At 47.6% G+C, this 24,065-nt stretch overlaps 1 protein-coding gene across 13 annotated transcripts in view; it reads left to right on the plus strand.

Annotated features, from left to right (window-relative positions):
* Nucleotides 1-5,942, plus strand: part of RGS8 (regulator of G protein signaling 8) — a 43,571-nt gene extending 37,629 nt beyond the window's left edge. For all 13 annotated transcript variants that reach the window (XM_060295592.1, XM_060295626.1, XM_060295610.1 and 10 more), the window contains one exon: nt 834-5,942. In XM_060295592.1, the coding sequence (XP_060151575.1) occupies nt 834-1,016 (183 nt within the window). In that variant the 3' untranslated portion in view covers nt 1,017-5,942. The remainder of the gene's footprint in view (nt 1-833) is intronic.
* Nucleotides 5,943-24,065: the final 18,123 nt, after the last annotated feature.

The following is a 24,065-nucleotide window of genomic DNA, read 5'->3' on the forward strand; positions in this document are numbered from 1 at the left end:
TTCCAATATCAGTTCCACTACTTACTCGTTGTGTGATCTTGGTCAAGTTACCTGGTCTTTCTGAATCACATTTTCCCCAATGTAAAAGGCTATAATATCACCTTTCAAGACCACTCTGAGTATTAGGAGTCAAACACCTATTCAATATTTGTCACTGCTTATTAATGAGTAATTATATCATTTATATTATTTTATGATCATTTATTATAATTACTTATAATAATAATATGAATTTCTATGTACTGCTATTCTGAGTTATAAAACAGAGTTTTACCTGGGAGAGTTTTATAGGAGACAAATATTTGTTGTCTATGAGTTTAGGCGCATTCTATACCTAAAACTCTTCAGTTATGCTTCGACTTGGGATGCAGGAGGTCTTTGGCCAGTGGTCAGAAAGCTGCAGGCTCCTTATACATGCGGTTGGAACAGAGATGTACATTCTGAACATAGCCTTTCTCCCTGGGGTATTTGTTTCCTTAGCAGCTGAGAAAGGACAAAAGAGCAAGCCTACTTTAGGGAACCCACATTCATGCTTGTCTCTGGTTTAACTCTGCCTGACATTGCAAAGACCCATGGATTAAGAGTTGAGTAATTTGGGGGTTTGCCTTGGCTGTTACTAACTTTCCAGAGTAAATTAGACCAGCTTTTTAGTATCCCTTTTCTTCAGTATCTTTATCTATAAATTGGGATGAAGACTATCTGGTCTTCAGACCTCACAGGGTTCTTCCTGGGATCAAAAGGGATGACCTTCAGGAAAGCAGTTTATTAATAATTATTAATATAACAACTGGCCCTTGAGGACCTGTGACCGTGCTCTCTGTTTGTGTCTCCAGGTAAACATAGACTTCCAGACCCGAGAAGCCACAAGGAAGAACATGCAGGAACCGTCCCTGACTTGCTTTGACCAAGCCCAGGGAAAAGTACACAGTCTCATGGAGAAAGACTCTTACCCCCGGTTCCTGAGGTCCAAAATGTACTTAGATTTGCTGTCCCAGAGCCAGAGGCGGCTCAGTTAGACCTCAGATGGGGACTCTTGGAGATCACCGGCTTTCCCCTCCCCTTGCTGCCAAGACCATATTCTAATGTGAAATGTCATAGGTGTTCAAAAGCAGTGGCCTTTAGGTTGGGAGCCCGGGAGTGAGGAAGGGATGAAGGGCCATTCCAAAGTATGATCCAGCCACCAGAGCTCGGACTCTATTCCATTAACCCATATTTGTGTTTTGGTTAGTGGTAGCACCTTGTCGCTGTCACCCTTCTCTGGGTCGGCAACTTGCCCTCCATAATGCCTTGGGTCATCTCCACTGAGAAGGCAGATATGCCATGCTGGGCTAATCTGTAAATAATGCAAATGCAATTTCCACCACTTCCACACCCTCCTCAGTTAGGACTCTCGACTCTCTTAACTTGTCCTATACTCTTATGAGGAAGAGCTAGAAGACTCTGGCTTACGTCTGTGATTTGCCATCACAATGTAATAGCCGGTCCCGCGTGCTGGGACCTCACGGTTTAGGAGAGAGGTCTCAGTGGAATCCCAGGTTTCTACCACTGTCACTGATAGGTGGCCTCTGAGAGAAGGGGCACACTCCATGGAGTTGGCTGTTTCTTCCATTTGCATAAGACCAGTGTCACTGTCCATCTCAGCCTAGGAGATTCACAAGACTCCCATACCCTTGCCATTCCAGAAAGGGTCTTGGGAGATGTCCTTCACCACTTCCGATGTGGAACTGCTATTGAGAAAGAGACAGCTTGCAAGTCTTCCTCAGTTCTACCAAGAAGTTTTCCCGAAGTTGAATGAGCAGGGAATGTAGCACCAGTAGATTTTTGTGCAGTGGGCCACCATATAACCTCTCTGTTGCTTAACGTATTCTCTGCCCTCACCTCCCTGTGGTATCACACATCACTGATCTCTTAGAACGATGGATGGCTTGGTAAAGGGAGGTGAATTCCCTTAGCATGGACAGCTCTCACAGTGCCTAATACTTCTCCTGTCTCTCCCTCTTCCCCCCTTCATGCAGGTCATGTAATTCCGATGGGGGAGAATGGGAACTTAGGCTGTAATTCTCTTTCCAGCTTGCTTCCTGGGAGCATGCTTTTTTAGAAAGGTTCCTCTCGTGAGGGCCATCTTGGCTGACCAACAGCTTCCTTCTTGACTTTTTGGGATTGAACGTGGAACAGGAGGTGAGGCTAAGAAGATCACTGTGAACATCTGGTTGTAGAGAACCTTCCTAAGACGTCTTCATGGTATCCCGGTGCTGCTTTTGGAAATACATCAGGAAACTTTTCCCTGGAAGATGAGCAAGACACAGGAAACTTACTCCAGCTGCCCGGGAAAAAGCTGACTTTGGCCCAAGACTGCAGTGCCGAGGAGATGAATCCTCAGCAGAGAGACCAGAATGTGGAAGAGGAGCCTGGGGGAGGCTGGTCCCTGGGTGGACTGAATCACAGAGAACGTGCTGGAGGTACTATTGGGGTAACTCACAGCCGATGGATTTGGATTCACTGCAGATCTCCAAAACTTTCAGCTTGACTAAATGAAACAGCACATGATTAGGTGTAAGCTCTGGAATGCAGGTGATTGACAATTGGGCTGAAGCAGGCTCCTCGTGCAGCGGGGATGAGCCGTTTTAGATGTGCGGGTGTTCCAGTGCTTGCATTTCTGTCCAGTAACTTTATGAATCTCTTCCTTCCTTGGCTGCAGCTAGACAAAGCCAAGAAGGCTCTTGAGTCCCGCGGGCTGTTAGGGTCCGCTGCCCCGCCGTGTATCTGTGAGTATCTGTTAGTGAGAGCTGACATGTCTGTACGAACCATCGAGGAGAGAGAGAACACAGGCCTCCTGAAGAGACCTGTGGAATTTCACGTTCAAGAACTCTGCAGCCTCGTGTGGGTGTTCCTAGTTAGATCAGATAGTATTCCCCCGCCCCCACTGGTGAAAAACCATCCTTAGTTTAAGCTGCTAGAATTATTTTAATGATCAAATTCCGGAACAGGGTATTTTCAATGTTGTTTACATATGAAATGTACGTCTGCTGCCAACTCTACTGTCCACTAGGAGGTGCCTATAAATGGGAACAGCACAGAGTTATGGAGGCCTGAAACGTCCTAAGAGGGGCCTTTTTACCACTTCCACTGTCCCCAGGAGAAAAGTCTGAACAAGAGTGTTTTGCGGTCGCCTTCTCTGGGGCCTAGAGTTCTTGCCAACTATTGGTGGAACGAAGGATGCAGATGGTGGTGTCATGGCACCTGGTGACTTCCTCCCACGATGGGGAGGTGTGAAGGATCCAGCTTGGGTATCCTGAGATTTGCCGCTAAGTGAGCGTCTGTGGGCGTATGTTCGTGTGTAGAGGAACGTGATAGTTATGTTTATGGTACTCCCGTGGAGTGTGTGTGTGTGTGTGTGTGTGTGTGTGAGACAGAAAGAATTATGAGCACTAGACTAGTACACCACAGAGATGGTCTTCCCACTGGGGGAGCTTTTCTCACACCCTTTATGTCCTGCTTCCACCAGGAGGCACAGAGCTCTCTGCTCTGATGATACTTTCAGGCACTTTGGTCATGCCAACCGAGATTTTGGTCTGTGACGAAACAAACAGATATGTTTACAACATCTAGAGCAATATCTAAGCATACCTCATCCCTGACCTTCCACATCGCCCTGCCCCGCCCTCTCCCTCAGCCTCTCCACAAGCCGTACTCCGCCTCGTTTGGTGGGCACCCACAGTGGCCGCTTCTCCACGTCTTCCTGGGTTCCTCACGCCGGGCTTGTGCTCTGGACTGCCTTCAGGGCACAAGGCTTGCTCTGTGCTTGGGACCTTTAAAGGCTCAAGGCAAGCCATGCAGTAGGCCGGGCAGAGCTGTGACTTTTAGGATTGCTCTCCATCCCTGAGTGGCCTTTCAGCCCCACATGAGTATTAACCCGTTTGGGGGCTGGTGTGAGATTTCCTGTTGCCCTTGGCAAGCCAAATAGAACACGATCAGTAAGGACCCTTCATAGCCCTGGGCACTTCTGGGGTGAGGAATGTTCCCTGAGCAGCGTTTATTATGAAAGTTGAGGATGTGCAGGGATCACCCGGAAAGCCTGTTATAAGTGCTAATTTCCAGGTTCCACACCCAGAGACGCTGATCTAATAGATCTGGGGTGGGATGCAGAAGTCTGCATTTTAAATAAGCTCCCAGGTGTGTAGTGGCCTGTGGACCAGACTTTGAAAAAAAGATGGTCTAAGACAGTGGTCTAAGACAGAGGCTCTCACCCTTGGTTGTTCAATGGAATCACCTGGGGAGTTAAAGAAACCCGAATGTCTGGGTCCCGCCCCAGAGCATCTTGGGGTTGGAACTCAAGGCATCAGTTTTTTAACTACTCCACAGGTGGGTCCAATGTATAGGTGAGGTTGGGATGCTGGGCCTGAGGAGTGAGGAACACAGCTAAGGGTAAAACACAGCTGTGTGAGCTGAGAGGGCTGGAGCACACCCAGACACAAACAAGCACAATAACCAGGAACCTGCCAGCCCTGAATTTGACTCTTAGGGTGGTTGCCTCTATGCCCTCTCTGACTTTTGAGATAAAAATGTTTCTGCCCCAGCTGAATGCGTTGTCAGGCAGTGGGTCCGCCAACAGTGGGGGCTGAAGGGGTCCTTGGGGCTTTCCTCGCCTGCCGGGTCTTGTTCACAGGGCTTCCTCCAATCTCTCCTCCTAGGCTGCTTCGCTGTTTGTTTTCATGTGCTCTCGTGCTTGGTCATTCCGTGTTAGGCCGTGCCTCTGTACCCAAGGCCACGCGACATGGTAGCTGGACTCAGGTAGTGGGTGAGGGGTGTGTAGTAGTAATAATAGCGGTAGCACAACAACTTCAAATTTCTCAAGGGACGGTGTTTTACCCTCAGAATAGCAAGCTCTTTGAGGCTTTCTTCTCCAGGGCCACCACGGGGTTTTGGGTGCTGCCCTAAGCCCTCACCATTCCCTTTGGTGTTAGGCTGGATGGGCAGCTAGAAGGTTCGAGTTGATTTTACGCTCTGGTGCTCTCCGCAGAACTGGCTGCTCTGGATTAACCAAAGCTGTGAAATGGCTCTCTGCTCAGGCTGCAGGCCCAGCCTCTGGGTGCAGGCCCTGGGCGCCTGTCCTCAGCAGGGCCGGGTGTCTGGGCGCTCCAGGCCCTGGGCTGTGAGGGAAAGGCATGAACTCACTGTGCGGAGAGCCGGGCTGGGAATGGGGAAGACTGAAGAGGAAGGAGCAGGGGGGAAAGACACGCAGCTCCCGTGGCATCTGCTTCTCCATAAACCAGAAGGGAGAGGTGATGAGTGGTGAGTTCAGAGGCAGGATCGTCTCCCATCAACAAGAGCACCCAGAGCTCTCCTGACCCTGTCAGTGCCCACTTCCAAGCAAGGCAGACGAATTACAATTTTCCATCCGAGGCTGTCCTTCAGTCTGCCAAGTGTCAGCCCTCTTCAAATCGGCATCCTCCGTTTTAGAAGCAAAGGAGGTGGCAAAGTCCCCCCTGGCGTGGGGAGCCTGTGCCACTTGGCATGAGACTGTGAAGGAAGAAGCCAAGAGCAGAGATGTCTTCCTGTCCCTGTGACCTCTTGGGATTCACAAGATGCTGTGGACCAAGATGAGAGATGGCAGGATGGGGCCACTGGCCTTCCCTGGTGTGGGGTCCTGGTCTTCTCAATAAACAGTTCTCTTCTTGATTCTTCCTCCCTTCCGCCCCTCTGCTCCCTCCCCTCTGCCAGGTACAGAGAAGGCGGCTGGGCTGATGTGCCCTCCAGGCGTGGTAGCACTCACCGAGTCACACGTGGCGGCACAGATCTGTAGCAGCTCATCTGCTGTAGAAACGCTTGGCTGATGGAGTCCTCATTGAGTTGTTTCATTACCATGCAAAGTGGAATAATGTCACTCACCTCTACTATAAACAAGGCTGTGAGGACATAATAAACAGAACCTGAACACGCTGCCCTTTGCTCTCTGCCCACATTTCTGGCCGGCTGACTCTTTATGAGGAAACACTTCCCATAACACATGGACTCCCCGGGAGGGGGCACGCGGCCTCTCCCTTGCAGAGAATGGCACGGGGCTGGCCATCAGGAAAAGCAGCAGTGTGGGTGGAAACGGGATGGGAATGACTTGGGGTGAGTTTGGGGGTGGAGGGTGACTTTGGGATGTGAGAGTGGCTTTGAAACTGTAAAGTGCTATACGAACACGAGGTGGTATTTTTATTGGTGCCCCCTACTGCGTGAAAACGCAGGGAGAGAAAAGGCTGAGGGATGGTTTATATATTTGTTCAGCTGGAGCAATCTGAAGATGGAGTGGGTTGACCTTGCTTATGCCCCTACCTCCCTTTGTACAATCAGCGTGCCCCTGAAAGGACTGCGTGAGTCATCGAATCTTCCAGAGTCTCTGGTGATGGGCCCCATGGAGGGGACCACAGGAGAATGAGCTGGAGGGCCTGCTCACAAAAGCTCAGTTTTCAGTTGTGGTGATGAGACAGAGATATACAAAATATCATTCCTCCAAAACAATTAAAATGTACCAGAGAAGGTCTCTCTTTAAAGGAAAGCTGATGTTTCTTCAAAGGTGAATGCTTTGGGTTAAATGAAGAAGGCTTTGCCATGCAAATGAACCCCCCTCCCCAATCCCGGTTTTGGGCACTGGTCATGGGAGTCGGCAGCAGGCGGCTGCAGACAGGAGGCCCGCCCCTGGGGAGGGGATGGCACTGGCTCCTCTCTTCCCAGCTTTGCCCTTCTACTCCTTCCTACCCCGATTGCCACCTGGACTTTCTGACCCCGCCCCCAGGCCTGAGAAGAGCAGGGGAGGAGGTGAGGTGAGGGCGCAAGGGGCTCAGACCTGGGGCTCATGCCTCCTGCGATAGGCCTCTGGCTCTCTGAACCTGGGAGGACTCTGGTGGGTCGTTTCCGGGCTCATGGGAGACCCTGTCTCTGGGGGATTCCTCCAGCTCTCTCAACCAGGGTGAATGCTTTCCACCTCTGGCTGGTGGCTTGCTTCTTCCTGGGAGGTGCCCCGGCGTCTCTCTGCTGCAGTCTTGTTTGTCCCTCCAGGACGCCCTCTTGGACAGCTGCTTGGATGACCCTTTGCTAGTCTCTTTCTCTCAGAGACCCATGACTGGCCCATCCATTGGAAGCACTGGGGCCTCATTTGGCCCTAGAATTACCAGGCAGCAGCTGCTCTGCCTTTTCTCTGCAGCCAGAGCCTCCAGCCAGCCCACTGCTCATCTTTTCAGTTTTCCAGGCTGGAGTCAGACCCCCAGGCATCAGGAGGCACATGTCAGGCTCTCCAAGGGACCCACCGCCCCTGCTGTCCCTGGGGGCGAGGTGAGAGGCAGGCATTCAGCCCCACTTGCGTGGGGTGGGACTCACACTCCTCTAATATCTCTCTCCAAAAACTTTCACAAATTCTCTAGGCCTGACCTTTTTCCCTTGGAGACAGGCTTTGAGTGCCGTCCCTGGTTCTCCACTCCCTCCCTGCAGTGTTTGCTTCATCTGGAACCCTTCAGATCTCCTATCCATCTCCTAGGCCTTGACGGAAGCCTCTTACACAGACTTAACACTATGAGGGGCGTCTCATTAACATGCAGTAAATGTGGAAGAAAACAAGCAAAGTCCCTTCTGGACCTATTGTTTACATCAACAAAGTGAGATCCACAGCCTGAGGGAGACAAAGCAGGGGACATTGAGATAACGACCTCCCGTGGATACACTTCTTGGTTGGCGCCGTCTGTCTTGGTCCCCTGCCCAGGAGCTGTGGGACAAAGCCCTCCTGAAGGCAGGAGGGAAAGAGTGGGGCTCCATCATGGGAGTGCTTCCCCCTGTTCAGGCCTCATTCTACAGCATAGAGGGGAGTCCAGGTCCACCAGCCCCTGGCACAGCGGCTCGTGCCCAGCCAAGGAAACAGAGTCCCAAGCTTGGGAGAACTGTCTTTGATCAGGGTTTCATCACACACTCCTCCTCATATCTGGGGCTCTGATGCAGATTCTGAGTTTGAATCCCAGCTTTCACTCTTATAAGTTGTGTGAGCCTAGGAAAGTTACTTCGCTGTGCCTCAGTTTTCTCATCTGCAAGACTAAAATAACAGAGCCAACTGCTTGGGGCTGTTGTGAACATTATATAAGTTGACATAGAAGAGTGTTTATTATGATGCCTGGCACGTAGGCGCACAGTGCGTGCTAATTGACATCTTCTCTCACACTGGGATCACCAGGACTCAAGCCAGCACCCCCTTCTTGATTGAAAAAGGAAACCACTCAAAGCAAATGATATGACAGGTTCAATGTCTCTTCCTTCCCTGCTAAACCATAAACTCCCTGAGGGCAGAGACTGTTTGCTTTGTTCCCTGCTCTAGTCCCTGAATATTTATTGAAAGAATATTGTACCTACAAATGTTTCTTGAGCACCTCTCATAAGTGAGGCACTGGGATTGTTTGGAAGTGAAGGCAAGAAATCCACAACCTGGGCCCTCAAAGAGCTTACTTCACTGTTACAGGAGCTTAACCCTTCCCAAGGCCTGGGAGACAGATCTCAGATACCAAAGAACTTAACAAATGGGTGGTAAAGGAAGTTAAGTGGCTGCATAGTCATGGTGGCAATACTTAGAGAAAACACCTCGGGGGAGCCTAGAACTTTGCAGAGCAATTTAGATGCCTCGTCTAGTTGAATCTGCACAACAATTCTATGAGGTAGTGTATTGGTTTGCTAGGGCTGCCATAACAAGGTACCACAGGCTGGGTGGTTTATAACAACAGAAATTTATTTCTCATGATTCTGGAGGCTGGAAGTCCAAGATCAAGGTGTAGTCAGGATTAATGTCTTCCAGGGCTTCTTTCCTTGGCTCTTACACCATTGGTGTCCCTTTCTCTTCTTATAAGGACACTAGTCAGCTTGGATTAGGTCCCACCCTAACAGCCTCATTTTGAGTTAATCACCCCTCTAACCACCTATCTCAAAATATAGTCACATTCCAAGGTACTAGGGGGTAAGGCTTTAACAGATGAATATTTGAGGGAGGGTATAATTCATCCCATAACAGGTAGACACTGTTACCTGTTATTATCCCCATTTACAGATGAGGAAAGAGAGCTTAAGTGACACACCAAAAGTCACACAACCTGCGGGTGGCAGAACAGGGATTTAGAGTCCTGTAAATTCAGAACCGATGCTCTTAACCTCTGCTATGCCAGCGGGCCAGAAGGGAATGTGGGGTTGGGGGCATGGGGTGGAGTGGGGACCTGAGGAGGTATGGGGGAGGGGAGGGAAGGCTGGAACGAAATGCTCATGGGCTGGGAAGGATGCATAGGCACACCAATGCAGGTGAGGTAGGGGTGAGGGTATGGGTGGAAATCTGGGCTCCTGGAGAAGCTGGAGGCCTGGTGGAAAATGATGGTGTCTGAAAGACACACCGCAGAGCCTGCTGGAAATTGGATTAGTCAATTATCTGCCTGAGCTGTCCCCTGGCCGTGGTTTGTTTTGTTGCTGCCCTGACCTTTGTACTTTCTCTCCATTCATACGGTAAGTCCGCTGCTGTCTCACAGCACCACTCGGCCATCACCCCTGAGCCCACCACTCTTCTGGGGGAGGCTGAGTCACGGCCCCGCCCACTGCCTGCAGAAAACCTTTGGCTCCGTCTCCTGCATCTGCCATGGGGTGAGCACATTTCTCCCAAGGAGGGAGAAATAGCCCCATCTTCTCAGGCACTGAGACCTACCTTGCAGGCACCGAAAGGGACAGGGGGCTCTTCCCCCAGCCACAGGGTGGGAAAGAATAAGAGATGTGGATGAACTAGCCCGAGACTGAATCCTGACACTGTTGCTTATTCTGTGTGTGTGACTCTGGGGAACTTAGCCTCTCCTAGCCTCTGTTTTCTTATTAGCAAAAGTGGGGGTAATAATGCCTACATTTCCAGGCAGGGTGGCTGTGAGGATTAGAGGTGATACGTGCAAAGCACCTGAGGCAGGAGCTGGTACAGATAGGGACTCAAACAATGGCAGCTCTAAGTATTAGAGATCCAGGCCCAAGGTTGCGGACATCCTGGTGCTAGGTCTCTAACTTTTTCTGGGGGCCAGAACTTGTCATGGAGCCGTTGGCCGTGGAAAGTCTATCGGGTCGAATATAAGTTGTACTTGCAGGAAAACAGGTTATCTGTCAGCTAGAAACAAAACAAGGTAGCTTTCGTTCAAGAGGGCGCTCTGCCCTGGCCAAGAGATTAGGACCGATCCACGGGTGCCCTGCGAGCTAAATGTAATAGGCCTCACTCGTCACACAGGCTTTTCAAAGGGCTCTCAAAAGGCAACAAACTAATTGGACTTTGAACTGGCAGAGTTAAAAAAGAACAACCCTGTGTCTTTCAAAACCAATTTAACTGATCAGGCGCCTCCAGTACACCGTTTTCTAATTAACCCCGGGACCAGAATTATACTCTTGACTTGTAGCTTTTGCAGAAACTCAGGAAAGGAAACTGATGTGGATAATCTCATTCAAGGTGCAGAGTATGTAAGTGGCTCTGGAGTAGATTAAAATGGAGCCTACCTCGACTACAGAATAGCTGTGTGGAGGTTTGCTAGGATATTAAGGGAAATCATTTCAATCATGTGCTTTAAAAGTGAAATCGTCAGGGTTTTCCAGTAAGTGCTTTATCAGGTCAGTTGTAACCAATAGCAAGGATGATGTCAATCTACAAGCCGGCAAGGCCTAGATTGGCAGCAAGTCCCAGGAAATGGCAAGGAAGGGGTGAGGAGCTAGGAAGGGGGCTTCTAGAACCTAAGACATCACAGTCACATTCAAATCACAGAAACCCTGGGTTTTCAGTAGCACGCTGGGTCGAGGCCAACTTCCTCTCCCTGCATCACGGGGAGAAAGGGAGTTGACTCCTGGGGAGATGAATAGGGGGCAATTACCCAAAAGTAATATCAGTCCTCATTGTGGCCTGGCCTTGGGGAAGACTGAACCCAGGCCAGAGGGCAAACAGATTTCCTTTCCTGACTCGGGGCGGACAAGGCAGTTGCTAAGATACGGGGACTTTGCAAGAGAAGAGGGGAGCTAGTGCTTGTGGGCAGCCAGGGGAGTCCTGGGACCCTGGCCCCTTTCACTGGCCAATGGCTCTTGGCAGGCAGCTCTGCGGAGGACTTGTCTCGGCCAGGAGGAAACATTCTCATGCAGAGGGGTGGCATCTGGGCCTGCTCTGCAGCCACAGAGACAGTCTTGCTCTGTGGAAGGAGCAGCTGTCGGCCACCTGCTCAGCAGCCTGAGTTAAGTCCTCTTTTGAGCAGGAGCGAAGGAGGCTGGCCTCTAGAATGAAGGGCGCGTTCAGTGCTGCCTGCCCCGGCCATTGGCTTCGGGAGGTGAGCCGTGAGTGGGGCACGTGGCCTATGGTTCCACCTAAGGCCCCACACAGGGCTCCCTCTGGACGCTGGCAGCTGTCCCATCTGCGGGCCTTTTTGTCTCAGTGCCACGTGCCCCTGCCCCTCTGTCCCTGTCCCAGAGGAGGTGTCTGTCCCAGAGCCAGACAGGCTGGCAGCCGGCTGGGCAGAGAGATTCGGGGGTGCCAGCCCTTCCACTAGAATAAGTGCGGCCCCAGAGCAGGGCCAACCAACCACCTATGGGGTGTCTAAGCTTATGTAGATAGGAGGTTTTAGAGGGTAGAGGAGCAGGGACATGTTCTATAAACTGTAGAAGAAAATGCCATGTGTACATATTCACCACCAATCAAGAAAGAAAGAAACAGACCCAGAGGTGAGGAAGGAACACATCCTGTAACCCTAGAGTTTGAGCAGAGAACTAGATGTAGAAATCGTCGCTCTTCACGAAGCACTTACTATATGCCTTACAAACACGGTTTAATCCTCCCGGCAGCCCTAGGAAGCAAGCATCCTCCTCCTGTTTTTTTTTTTGTTTTTTTTGTTTTGTTTTTTGCGGTACGCGGGCCTCTCACTGTTGTGGCCTCTCCCGTTGCGGAGCACAGGCTCCGGACACGCAGGCTCAGCGGCCGTGGCTCACGGGCCCAGCCGCTCCGCGGCATGTGGGATCTTCCCGGACCGGGGCACGAACCCGTGTCCCCTGCATCGGCAGGCGGACTCTCAACCACCGCGCCACCAGGGAAGCCCCATCCTCCTGTTTTATAGAGAGGGGCATGAGGCTCCGAAGGGCTGGCAGGAGGGCACTGCAGACTCTGGCCCTGTGCTCTTAGTCCTGGCCTTTCGCAACCTCCTGCGTCTGTGCTCTGCCTTCCGAGAGGCAAAACCTCTCTAGACACCTCTCCTAGGAGAGACCTAAGCCATTTATTTAACTTTTCATCTGTTGTTCATTTTCTCTCTTTTTATCCAGAATATAAGCTTTCCAAGGGCAAGAGCCAAATCTGATACTTCTTGGCAGGCAACTCCTCTGCCCAGGGCACTTGGATGCTGCACACTGAGCGCCCAGATGCTCTCTGATGATCCAAGATCACACTGGCTGTCCTTCCCGCGTGAGATGATCGCCCTGACCCTCTCTCTGTAGGGCTTCAGTGTGAGATAGTTTTCCCAGTTGGGTCCCACACTCGTTCTCCTAATCACCTTCAGCAAATTCCATTGTAAGGTGAAGGTCTGAGTGAGGACAGGTCTGCAGCCTTGGGAAAGAATGAGGCCTCGGTCCAGAGAAACAGGATCTGTGCCTGGGGGCCCTGTGAGGAGGGTTTTTTTTTTTTTTTTACATCTTTATTGGAGTATAATTGCTTTACAATGGTGTGTTAGTTTCTGCTTTACAACAAAGTGAATCAGTTATACATATACATATGTTCCCATATCTCTTCCCTCTTACGTCTCCCTCCCTCCCACCCTCCCTATCCCATCCCTCTAGGTGGTCACAAAGCACCAAGCTGATCTCCCTGTGCTATGCAGCTGCTTCCCGCTAGCTATCTATTTTACGTTTGGTAGTGTATATATGTCCATGCCACTCTCTCGCTTTGTCACAGCTTACCCTTCCCCCTCCCCATATCCTCAAGTCCATTCTCTAGAAAACCATAATTCAAAAAGAGTCACGTACCACAATGTTCATTGCAGCTCTGTTTACAATAGCCAGGAGATGGAAGCAGCCTAAGTGTCCATCACCGGATGAATGGATAAAGAAGATGTGGCACATATATACAATGGAGTATTACTCAGCCATAAAAAGAAACGAAATTGAGCTATTTGTAGTGAGGTGGATGGACCTAGAGTCTGTCATACAGAGTGAAGTAAGTCAGAAAGAGAAAGACAAATACCGTATGCTAACACATATATATGGAATTTAAGAAAAAAAAATGTCATGAAGAACCTAGGGGTAAGACAGGAATAAAGACACAGACCTACTAGAGAATGAAGAGGGGTTTTATGGGCCCTGCCATTACTTAAACATACACAGATCTGTGAATCCTGTAAGCCTGGAGCCAGCGAACAGCTGGCCTGCCGAGGGCATATTTGCCTGGTAATTCTAATTTTTATTTGAATGCCCATCTGCCCAATCGCTGACATCACAGGGCAGCTGCAGGTCTTGTTTTCCCTTCCTGTTGTCTGCGCCTGTGATGTGGCCTTGATCTGGGGATGATTAAATGGCTCTGTGGGTGGCCTCACCCCATAGTGTGTGAGCATGGGGTAGGGGTGGGAGAATACTCCTCATAACTCCTTTCCCCTACTTTTTCCTCACCTTCTGCTCTTCATAACAGTCCTGGATTCAAATCCTGGACCTGGTTATTTGCTAGTTGTGTGATCTTGAACAGTTTCCTTAAGCTCGCTAAGCCTCAGATTCCTTATCTGTAAAGTGGGCCCAGCATTTCCACCCCTAGGCATATAAATCTCAGAGACAGTCTTATCCGAGGACACCAGTGGACACAAGAGTGTTCTTAGCAGCACTGTTTGCAATAGCCAAAGGCTGGATACCACACACCAGGCCTTAGAAAGAAGAATGAATAAATTGTGGAACGGTCACACAGTGGAATACCATCTAGCTGTGACAGTGAACAGACGGCAGTGGTATTGCAGTAACCGTATGGATGAATTTAGCAAAACAACGTTGAGCTAAAAAAGAAGGTCCTTTTATTAAAATTTAAATATAACCAAAATAAACAGTGTATTCTGAGATTTCCATATATATGTAATAAAACTAAAAACGAGCAAGGGAATGATAGGCGAGGTGGTTGACTTAGGTAAGGGGAGGTCGGAGAGGAACGGGAAGGAGCACATGAGTAAATGTAATTTAGCATCAGTGTCTTAATTCTCGGCTTGGATGTGAGTTCAAGGGTGCTCATCATATCACTAAAATTAGTGATTGAAAGAATTAGAAAATAAATAAGTAGGGAACAAGCATGGATCAATAAGGATAGTATGAAATGAATCCAAAAATTGTAAAGATTAATTCAATTTTGCACACTGATTCCATTAAAAAATATGATTGCAGGATTCCATGAAATGAGATAATATTCATAACAACCACTGTCTGGCATCCAGTAGGTACTCAAGAAATTAAGTTAATCCCTCAATTCTCCCAGCCACCCAGGGATCTTATCTTGCTCCCCGTAAGTAAGGATTCTTAGTGCTTTGATCCTCTATGGCTGAATCCTACATCACTCACTAATTTTCTTCTACTTCCTTCCTCCCTCCCCCTACTCTCCTCTCCCTCCCCAGAGCAAATAAAGCTTATTTATCCTATGTCACAGGGTTATGGGGATACTATATAAGAGAAGGCTTTGAGATTGTTAAGTGTCCCCAGTAAACTGTCACTTTCCTATGTGCCCTGCATTCTATCAGTGAGAGAAAACAACAAGACAGAACTCTTGAGCTGGGCAGCTTCTGTAAGTGAAATGGACCCGTGGCCATGCAGTTGATGTTTGGGGAGGAGAGAGACTGATGTGATCTCTAATATTCTAGGGGGATGCTGCAGGAGGTGGCCAGGCGTTGTCCCTGTAATGGCATCTGTGATTGAATGGAAAGAACCCTGGACTTGGACTTGGAGCTATAAAACCTAGGTTAGAATCCTGACCTTCCCACTCATTGGCTGTAGGTAGGCGAGTTACTCAGTATCACTGAGTCCTGCTTCCCTTAGCTGTACAATGCACGTTGAATGTAAATTAAACAGACACACACACAGAATCAGTACAATGCTTGCCTGACACATAGCAGACATTCAAAAACTACTTGCTGAATCTGAATCCTATATCGTCTCCAGAGCCCAAGTTTCTTGCTGGGGCACTGGGATACTCACTTCAGCCAGAGTGAAAATGGCTTAATCCAGATCTGACAAGAAAGCATCATTTTGAGATTCAGTGCTGATGAATTGGTGGGATAGATAGGTGACATTTATCAAGGGGTTGGAAGCAGTTCCTTGATCCCCTTCCTTACTTCCTGAGCCCTAACCATTGGTGCAGGATGACTGGAAAAGATAAAACAAATCACATGTACTGGTGGCTCTTTTCTCAACTTTTCTGTCAGATGGAACCAAGGGAAGGAGACAACCAGAGGGAAAATAAGTTGCTGGATATCGATTCTGGAGAACCCTAATAGAGGTGGAAGCCGGGAGGAAGATTTAAGGGTACAGGTAATTTACATCCTATAGGCCTTTTAAAAATTGTTAAGCTTGGCCTGAGAAAGCTATCTCCTTTTTCCTCAAAAAAATGACTTAGCCCAGCCCAGCCCATGATTAGTTCTAGGTCTGTGAAATAGACCGGAAGCCTGGGGTAAACTCTGAAACTTACTTTCAAAACAGAGGTTATTGAATACCTATTATGTGCTAGCACTGTGCAAAGCTTTTTATGTACTTCAAAAAGCAATCTTTACGGTATCTAGCCAATATGTCTCTAAATCTTCATTTTCTAGACTTGAGATGACTTCTTAGATTAGATGGGGTTACCCAGAGATAAGTAGTGAAAATGTGAGGGCAGAAACCAGGCGTCAGGGTGGAGGTGGCTGCCACAGACAGGAAGAGAGGTCATCCTGTATCTTAGGTCACAGCTGCCCGTCTACCTCAGAGACAGGGGTGATGTCTGCGGATTCGGACCAGAGCACAGTTGTGAGACTTGGGAGGGAGACCCTGGGGGCCCCTAGCTTTCCAGCTGGAACTATCTCCTGGCAATACTGACCTTTCCACACAGCCCATCTTGCCACACCATGTGGAGAAAGGAGATGAGTAACATCGGCCTGTCACCCCAGCAGAATCTGCATTTAACTGGGATGAAAGACTTAGCCTGAAGGGATAGAGCTTGGTGAGATTCTGAGCATCAGTAGGAATTTGGGGGGAGGGAGGGTTTTAAAAGGACCCCTTGGGTGCCCTTCCCTTTACTCCAAAGTGCAGAATTTTGTCCTATTTGGAAATGTGGCCAGTCTCCTCACTCCCCCCACCCTCCCATAGACTTGAAACTCTAGGGTATTTGCTTGTCTTTGTGAGTAGGGGCAGGCTTTTACATTTAGGAACATTTTTGTGGGGAGATAAGGTATATGAAAGGGTTTTATAAATAGTAAAAGGTTACATAAGCGTAAGGTGATGCTTTTCCTACTGCTTCCTGTGGAGACTGATGCAAGCAGAGGTCTCTGATCTCACTCCCACTGGGAGCCTTTCTCCCTTCCTTGGAGCCCGACCCAGATTTGAAGCCCAGGAATACATCTTATGTAAGACTTGGCTAAAGTGATAGAGCCCCTCTTCCCAGTTCAAATTTCGTTAGATTTTTATCAATTAAAGTTTTTAAATTAAGCGTTTACAGTGTGCCCAGGCACTCTGCATAGCTGAAAACATTAAGAATAATATATGCATGATTCCTGTATTCAAGGAACTTATAGTTCAGGACTGGCTAAATAAAGGGGAGGGGGCATGGAATCTTATTGTTAAATGAAATTTTAATTAAAAACCTCAATACGTAACGTGAAGAGGGGCTGGGCTGCTTTGATTGAGGTGGAGATAGAGGAAGGAAGGGGTGAAAGAGGTAGAAGGTCAGAGGTCATGTTGGCCGGACCTCACCATGTCCCCTTGAGGCCCTTCTAGGGTTTTTCAGAGGCCAGTTCAAAAGGCAATAATTTCCATAAGGCTTCTAGAAGAAAACAGAACACTTTCCTGGCTTGAAGATAGACCCAAAAGCCCTAAGTATAAAAGGAAAAAATGATAAATTAGAGAATATCGAAGTTTAAAACTTCAGCTCATGAAATGACAATCGCTAAAATAAATAGGGAAACCAGAGTGGGAGACCATATTTGCAATACTTATATCGGACAGTAAATCTGTATCCAGAAAATGTGAAGAACTCCCACAACTCAATAAAAAACAAACAAAAAACAATATAAAACATTGGTCAAAAGACTTACACATACACTTCACAAATGAATAGTACATTACTGGCGGGTAAACCAAATTAAAAAACGAGTCAATCATTCGGGGAGTATAAATTGGCAGCTTGACAACAGTTTTCTTTTAAATAGCAGTGCCACCATTTGAAATGGCTTTGTGTGTGTCCTTAGCAGTTCCACGGATTCCCAAGTGCTTTTTCTTATTTCAGTTATAAAACTTTTTCTCATATCCCTTCTCTGCCTCCAAATTATTTTTATCCATAGCACTAAAGTCATGAAGATACAGCTAGATGACCCATAGATGTCAACGGTTTTGTAATCCTTCATTAATGGCCTCCGAGGCCTCTTTTCTAAGTTCAGAAATGACATATTAATATTTCTGTTTGCCAGGGAGCGATCTCCCAGTGGGCTGCAGTCACCATCCTCTGTAAACATGCAAACTCGCGTTACTACTAGTATAGCACCTTAACGATTTTCTCTTGCCCGTAAACAGCTACACTTGTGAAGTACAAGTGACACCCAAAAAGAGTGCTAAGAGACTCCTGTCCAGGGCTCTAACATGCTCTTCCAGGGACTAGGGAACACTTGGAAAAATTATGGCAAAACCCACAGTGATATACGCCCACCAGACATGTAAAATGAAAATCTTGGTCACACAAGGGTTCGCAAGGATGTGGAATAACTGGAATTCTTATAAAGTGCTGGTGTGAATGCAAAATGGTACAAGGCGCTTCAGAAAGCAGTTTGTCAGTTTCTTATAAAGCTAACATATGTAACATATATATAAGTAACTTATAACTTTCTTATAAAGCTAACCCTATGGCCCAGCTACCTTACTCAAGGAGTTTTCATATCTGAAAACATATGTCCACAAAAAGACGTGCACACATATGTACATAGCAGCTGTATTCACAATAGGCAAAAATTCGAAACAACCCAAATAAGCAGGACAATGCAGGATAAGCAAACCGTGGTGTAGTCATACATGGAAAATACTACTCAACAGTTAAAAGGAATGTACTATTGATACATGTAACAACACGGATGACTCAAAAACATACTGAGCTAAGGAAGGCAGACACACAGTACTCTATCCTGTGTGATTCTGTTTATGTGAAATTCTACAACGGGCAAACTCATCTATGGTTTTTAAAAAATCAAAAAAAATAAGAGCCCGGTTGGGGATGGATGGAGTGGGATGGTAGCAGGAAACTGGGAAGGGCCACAAGGGAACTATCTGGGGTGACGGGAATGTTCTAGATCTTAATAGCGATGTGGGTAACATAGGTGAGTGTATTTGTCAATACTCCTTGAACTAAAACAGTTAAGATCTGTGTATTGGGTTGGCCAAGAAATTTGTTCGTCCTTTTCCGTACCATCTTATGGAAAACCCAAACAAACTTTTTGGTCATCCCAAAATTTTGCTGTATGTAAATTACATCTCAATAAAAATGCGAGGCAAAGAAATCACTACTTTCCAATTTCGATAAGGCAGAGTAAAGACCTTTTTGTACCCCTCTTCTCTCAAAAACAACTCACAGCTAGGAAAACAGCAAACAGCAAAATAAACTGAGGCTCAGTGAAACTAGGTAGCATCTGGAACCCACAATAATACACAGAGAGCAGAGGGGGGAATGACAAGTGATTTAGCAGAGAGGATAGAAGCCAGATCTGAGCCCTGAGGGGTAGGGGTGAAGAGCAGGATGTTGGTTGATGGACAAGCGTCAAGTTCAGTGGCCTGCAGAAATCCAGAAAGGCTCTGGTGCTAGAGGAATCAGGAGGGGTGTGTGGAATGGGGACGCTGGAGCAGGACTGTTTGAGAGACTGGTGAGAAGTGTTTGCTACAGCCTCCCCACTACTGCCCTAGGACACCGTCGCTATGAACCCACAAACTCCTCCTTTTACTTTTCTGCAATCCTGAATCCTTCTCAAGGTTTAGGGTCTGGGAAATCCAAAGCCAGGAAGATCAACGGTCTATTTCTATTTTCTTTCTCTGTACAACCCTCCTCTGACAAAAGAAGGTACAAAGTAGCTTATTTGCTTGAAGAGAGGAAGCGAGAGAGGAAATTTTTATTTTTTTGTTTTTTGATAGGTAAGAAGTGGATTTATTTAGAGAGAAACACACTCCACAGAGTATGGGCCATCTCAGAAGGTGACAAAGGCCTTGGGAGAAACACGCTCCTCAGACAGAATGTGGGCCATCTCAGAAGGTGACAAAGGCCGAAAGAGGAAATTTTAGGTAGGGGAAGAAAACCCCAGATTAATATGGCCAAGTATCCTTTAGCTACTTATACATGCACTTGCACTCTCTGTTTTCGAGTACTATAACTTATATTGTATTTCCTCTATAAGAGAATCTGTGAGGTAGTGAAGACACTAGTATTCCCCATCTAACTGATAAGGGAAACTGAGGCACAGAAGAATTATATGAGCCATCCAAGGTCACATGACCTGTTACTGTCTACTCAGAACAACGGCCCTGGTCCCTTGGCTCCAAAATGATTATTCTCTCACTATTCAATGATGACTGTGTGCTGCTCTTCAAAAATACAGGCAAACAGGCAAAAGAAGAGAATATACTGTGATTCCCTTTATATACAATTCTAGAAAATATAAACTAATCCATACAGCCCTCAGAGAGCAGCTCAGTGGTTACCTGGGGAATGAGAGGGCAGCACAAAGTGAGAAGCAGAGATTCCAAGGAGATGAGAGAGACTTTGGGGGGCAATGGATGTGCTCACTGTTTGACTGTGATGATTGCACTGGGTTTACATATGTCAAAACATCAGATTTTACTAAATATGTACACTTTATTCTATGTTGATTACTCCTTAATAGAGCTGTTTACAAAAATATGGGCAGAAATGAATCAGTTGCTGGGAGGCCCTGCAATTACCATTTCTACTTTTCAAACCTCTATAAAACACCCACAAATATGCTAGACATATGGAATAATATACACCCTGACTTCATGGGGATAATTCTTAAAAGAAGAGGACTTCCAAAAAGGGAGTCCAGTGAATAAAGATTTACTGAGTGTCTGTTATGAACTGCGTGTTCAAGTCTCCCCCAAACTGATATGTTGAAACTCTAACCCCCAATGGGACAGTATTAGGAGGTGGGACCGTTGGGAGGTGATTAGGTAAAGATGAGGCCATGAGGGTGGAGTCCCCATGATGGGATTAGTTTCCTTAATCCCATTAAGGGATTAAGAGGGAAAGAGGCTAGAGATGGCTGCTCTCTGGGCCATGTGGGGACTTAGTGAGAAGGCGGCTGTCTACTGGGTCTGCCGGTGCCTTAAACTTGGACTTCCCAGCCTCCAGAACTGTGAGAAATACACATCTCTTGTTTAAGTCACCTAGTGTATGATATCTTTGTTATAGCAGCCCAAACTGACTAAGACAAAATCTAACATGTGATCTGTAAAAGTTTTCACTAAACCCTATGTGTTGGCTATTACCATCATATCCATCTTACTGGTGAGAAGTTCTCAACGCAGCAACAGTTGGGGTTTGGGGGACACCCCCTTTTCCCACTCGCTTTCTGAGTTCTGAACCCTTTGTCTGACTCAGGAGTCAGACACACAATGACGAAAATATCAACTTCATTACGGATAAAAGCTGGTTTGGAAGGCTTGCCTGAGAAGTGCTGCTAAATGGTTCTGTTAATAGGTTCTTCTGACCTGACCCGAACTCTCAAATTTCAGGCTTTCCCTCAGGCCCCACTCAACTTAGCAAAGAGTAGGGATTTCAGGCTTCCTGGGGACAGGCCACTTCAGAAGCTGCTGCTTCCATGGGTAGGACTGAATCAGGTTGGGGAGAGAGGCCACAAGTATAACTTTGAGGGAGTCCCTTAACATGAAAACACAAGGAATCAGAAATAAGTATTCCCCCCAACAGTCAGGTGGAATTCAGACACAGGTCCACATGCCAAAGCATTTACTACATCAGTGGGCTTCATTCTAAGAGTTGTGTGCAGAAATCATTTCTGTGCACTGAGTCCTGTGTTAAAAGGACTAAGGGAACTTCGATTTAAAGAAACCCAGGGGTAAACTTTTCATTAATTGGATAACTTTCTATATTCTTTCACTCACTTAAATACTTTCTGTGCACTTAGTCTGTAGGCCTTTGAGCCCATGACTAGGCAGGCTAAGCTAAATGTCATGGTCCCTGTCCTCAGGGAGCTCAAAGATTGACCAGCCATTCCTAAGTTATAGCTCCTGCCTCAACTTTCCTTTTCAGTATATCTCCCATTGATCGATTTTGCGCCTCCTGTTAAAAACAAACAGGATTTCTCCTTGGGGCTCCTATAGATGCACCCCATACCCTTCCCCATCTCTTGCCTTTACTTATGTTATTCCTTTGGCCTGGAATCCAATTCAATTAAGCATAAAAATTGAGCATCTGCTCTTTTAGGACTGTGGGAGCTGGAGCTACAAAGAGAGGAACACTATCTGGCTACTGGACATTGTAAAGCTTGGCCTTTAAATGTCTAAATCCTATCCACCCTTTAAGGTCCACTTCTTCTGTGAAGCCTTCCCAGGTTTCCCAACGAGCCGTGCTCTCTGATCTTTGCCTCCCTGGAAGTTTTTCAATTGTAGCTTTGAATGGTGCGTCTACCTGCCGATTGGTGACCCTTCAGCCACACTTACCTAGGGGAACACAATGGAAACACCCCATAATTGCGTGATCATCTCCATAGCAGAGTCCCCGAAAAGCTGGTATTTCATTCTCTTGTCCCCAAATGTTGCTGCCTAGCATACAATGGGCAGGAAAGGACATAGTCAGTGATGGCAAAGGCTACTACTGGTTGGCCTACCCCTGCATCTAGCGTGACCCACCTTTGCTTTGTGGCTACTGCCCCTCCTTCTTCACCTGGCTGTTGCCACGGCTGTCGGGTGTCCCTGCCTTCCCCTCACATCCTCCCACTGAAGCCTCTGCACTTCAAGTTTGAATAAACTCAGCCGCAGATGCCCTCACCTTCCTCCAGAGCCCAGGACTTCAGCCTTTTCTGTCCATCCTGAAGTCCAAGTCCTTCCCAGGAAGCCAGAGCTGCTCTGTCTTGGGCCCAGAGCCAGATTACATCTCAATGCAACCCTAGGGACTCCTTTGGGTTTTTCCAAGTTTAGACTCACCCAGTGTCTCACCAGACCAGGGAATATGATCAGATCTTCCTTTTTTTCCTGCTGTGTATACAAGAGCAAGGAAGACAGGAGGGCCGCCTCTATTACAAAAGAAATTTTGGTTGGCGACATAAATTCAACTCAAACCAGCGTGAATAAAAGGGGGACTTGGCCAGAGTATGGGGCATCCCATGGAATCTAGACGGGGATGCAGCCCAGCTGGCATCAGAAACAGTGAGCAGAGCTGTAGGGAGCCCGGAAGCCCTGTTTCTCCTCCCCTCTGTTTCTCTCTGTGCACCTGCCGCATCCTTTTCTCTTCTTGCAGACTGTTTTCCTCTGTTTCCCAGTTCACATGGCAAAAAATGGCTGGTAGCTGCCATGTTTACGTATCAGTCCTAACACCAAGACATGGAGAGGAGCCCATTCTGTCTCTCAGTCTCAGGTCAAAAAACCCCCAGACTGACTGGCCCAAATTGATTTGGATGTGCTCCCCTGGGCCAAGGAGGCAAGCTCGCTTTATCAGAACACAGCTTCTGCTGCAACTGTGTGGAAGCAGGAGGGGAAAGGGAAACTTTTAGAGAAGGGGGTACTGGGGCCACAATCCAGAAGGTGTCCCCCAGACCGTCTCATGGAGCACGTACTGACAGGTTCTCCCTCTAGGAAACTAGTCCCCTCCAATTCCGCATCCAGCCACCTGGACACTGGTGCTGGTAATATGCTTATTTATGGGTGCATCTTCTGGCCCACTCCCTACCCCCTCCTTAAGCTCCTGGAGGGCAGGGACAGGGTTAGTGGCAGCCCCCCCGCCCCACTGCCTATCCAGTGCCTGCACTTGGCAGATGTCCCTAGTGGTTGCTGAGAAAATATAATACTTACATGTACCAAGAATTGCCCTGAGCCCTGTACACATTAACTTATTTAATCCTTGAAATAACCCTACGAGGTAGGAACATTTGAGGAGACCGAGGGGGTAAGTTGCCTGTCCCAAATGACATAGTTAGTCGGTGGCTGAGTCAGGATTCAAACCCAGTTAGAGTGACGCTCAGGTTCGGGATCCTAACCAGCAGATCCTACCAACCTCTTCATGAGTGTTTGGTGAGTTTCTGCTTTGCTTCTCAGGTTTCTCAAGTGAGCCACATCTGAATACACACACTGGCAGCAGTGACCCCGGGTAAGGGGGGCAGGGGGGTAGAAGTCAGGAATTTCTTGGCCCTCCCTTCTTAGGTAGAATTGGCTACTCTCTTTTATGCCCATGTCTTACCTGTACACACGTAGCACCTGTAACTCTTTCCTGTACTGATCTGTTTATGTGTCTGTTTCACATATATGACCAGTGGGGCACATTTTTAATATTCACTTAACATACTTTTATTTTAAATAAAAATATTGCTGGGAAATGAGTTGTAAGTTATAGATGTAGAAAAAACACAATAGGGAATTCCCTGGCGGTCCAGGGGTTAGGACTCCGTGCTCTCACTGTCAAGGGCCTGGGTTCAATCCCTGGTCAGGGAACTATAGGATCCCACAAGCCATGTGACATGGCCAAAAATAAATAAATAAATACACAAATAAATAAGTAAATAGGCAAACATCATTATAAAAAAAAAAAAGAAAAAACACAATAAAAACTGTCTCTTATTCCCCTCCCCTCTGCCCCAGCCCCCTTT

This window comes from Globicephala melas, chromosome 1 (genome assembly GCF_963455315.2).
Source record: "Globicephala melas chromosome 1, mGloMel1.2, whole genome shotgun sequence".
NCBI lineage: Eukaryota > Metazoa > Chordata > Mammalia > Artiodactyla > Delphinidae > Globicephala > Globicephala melas.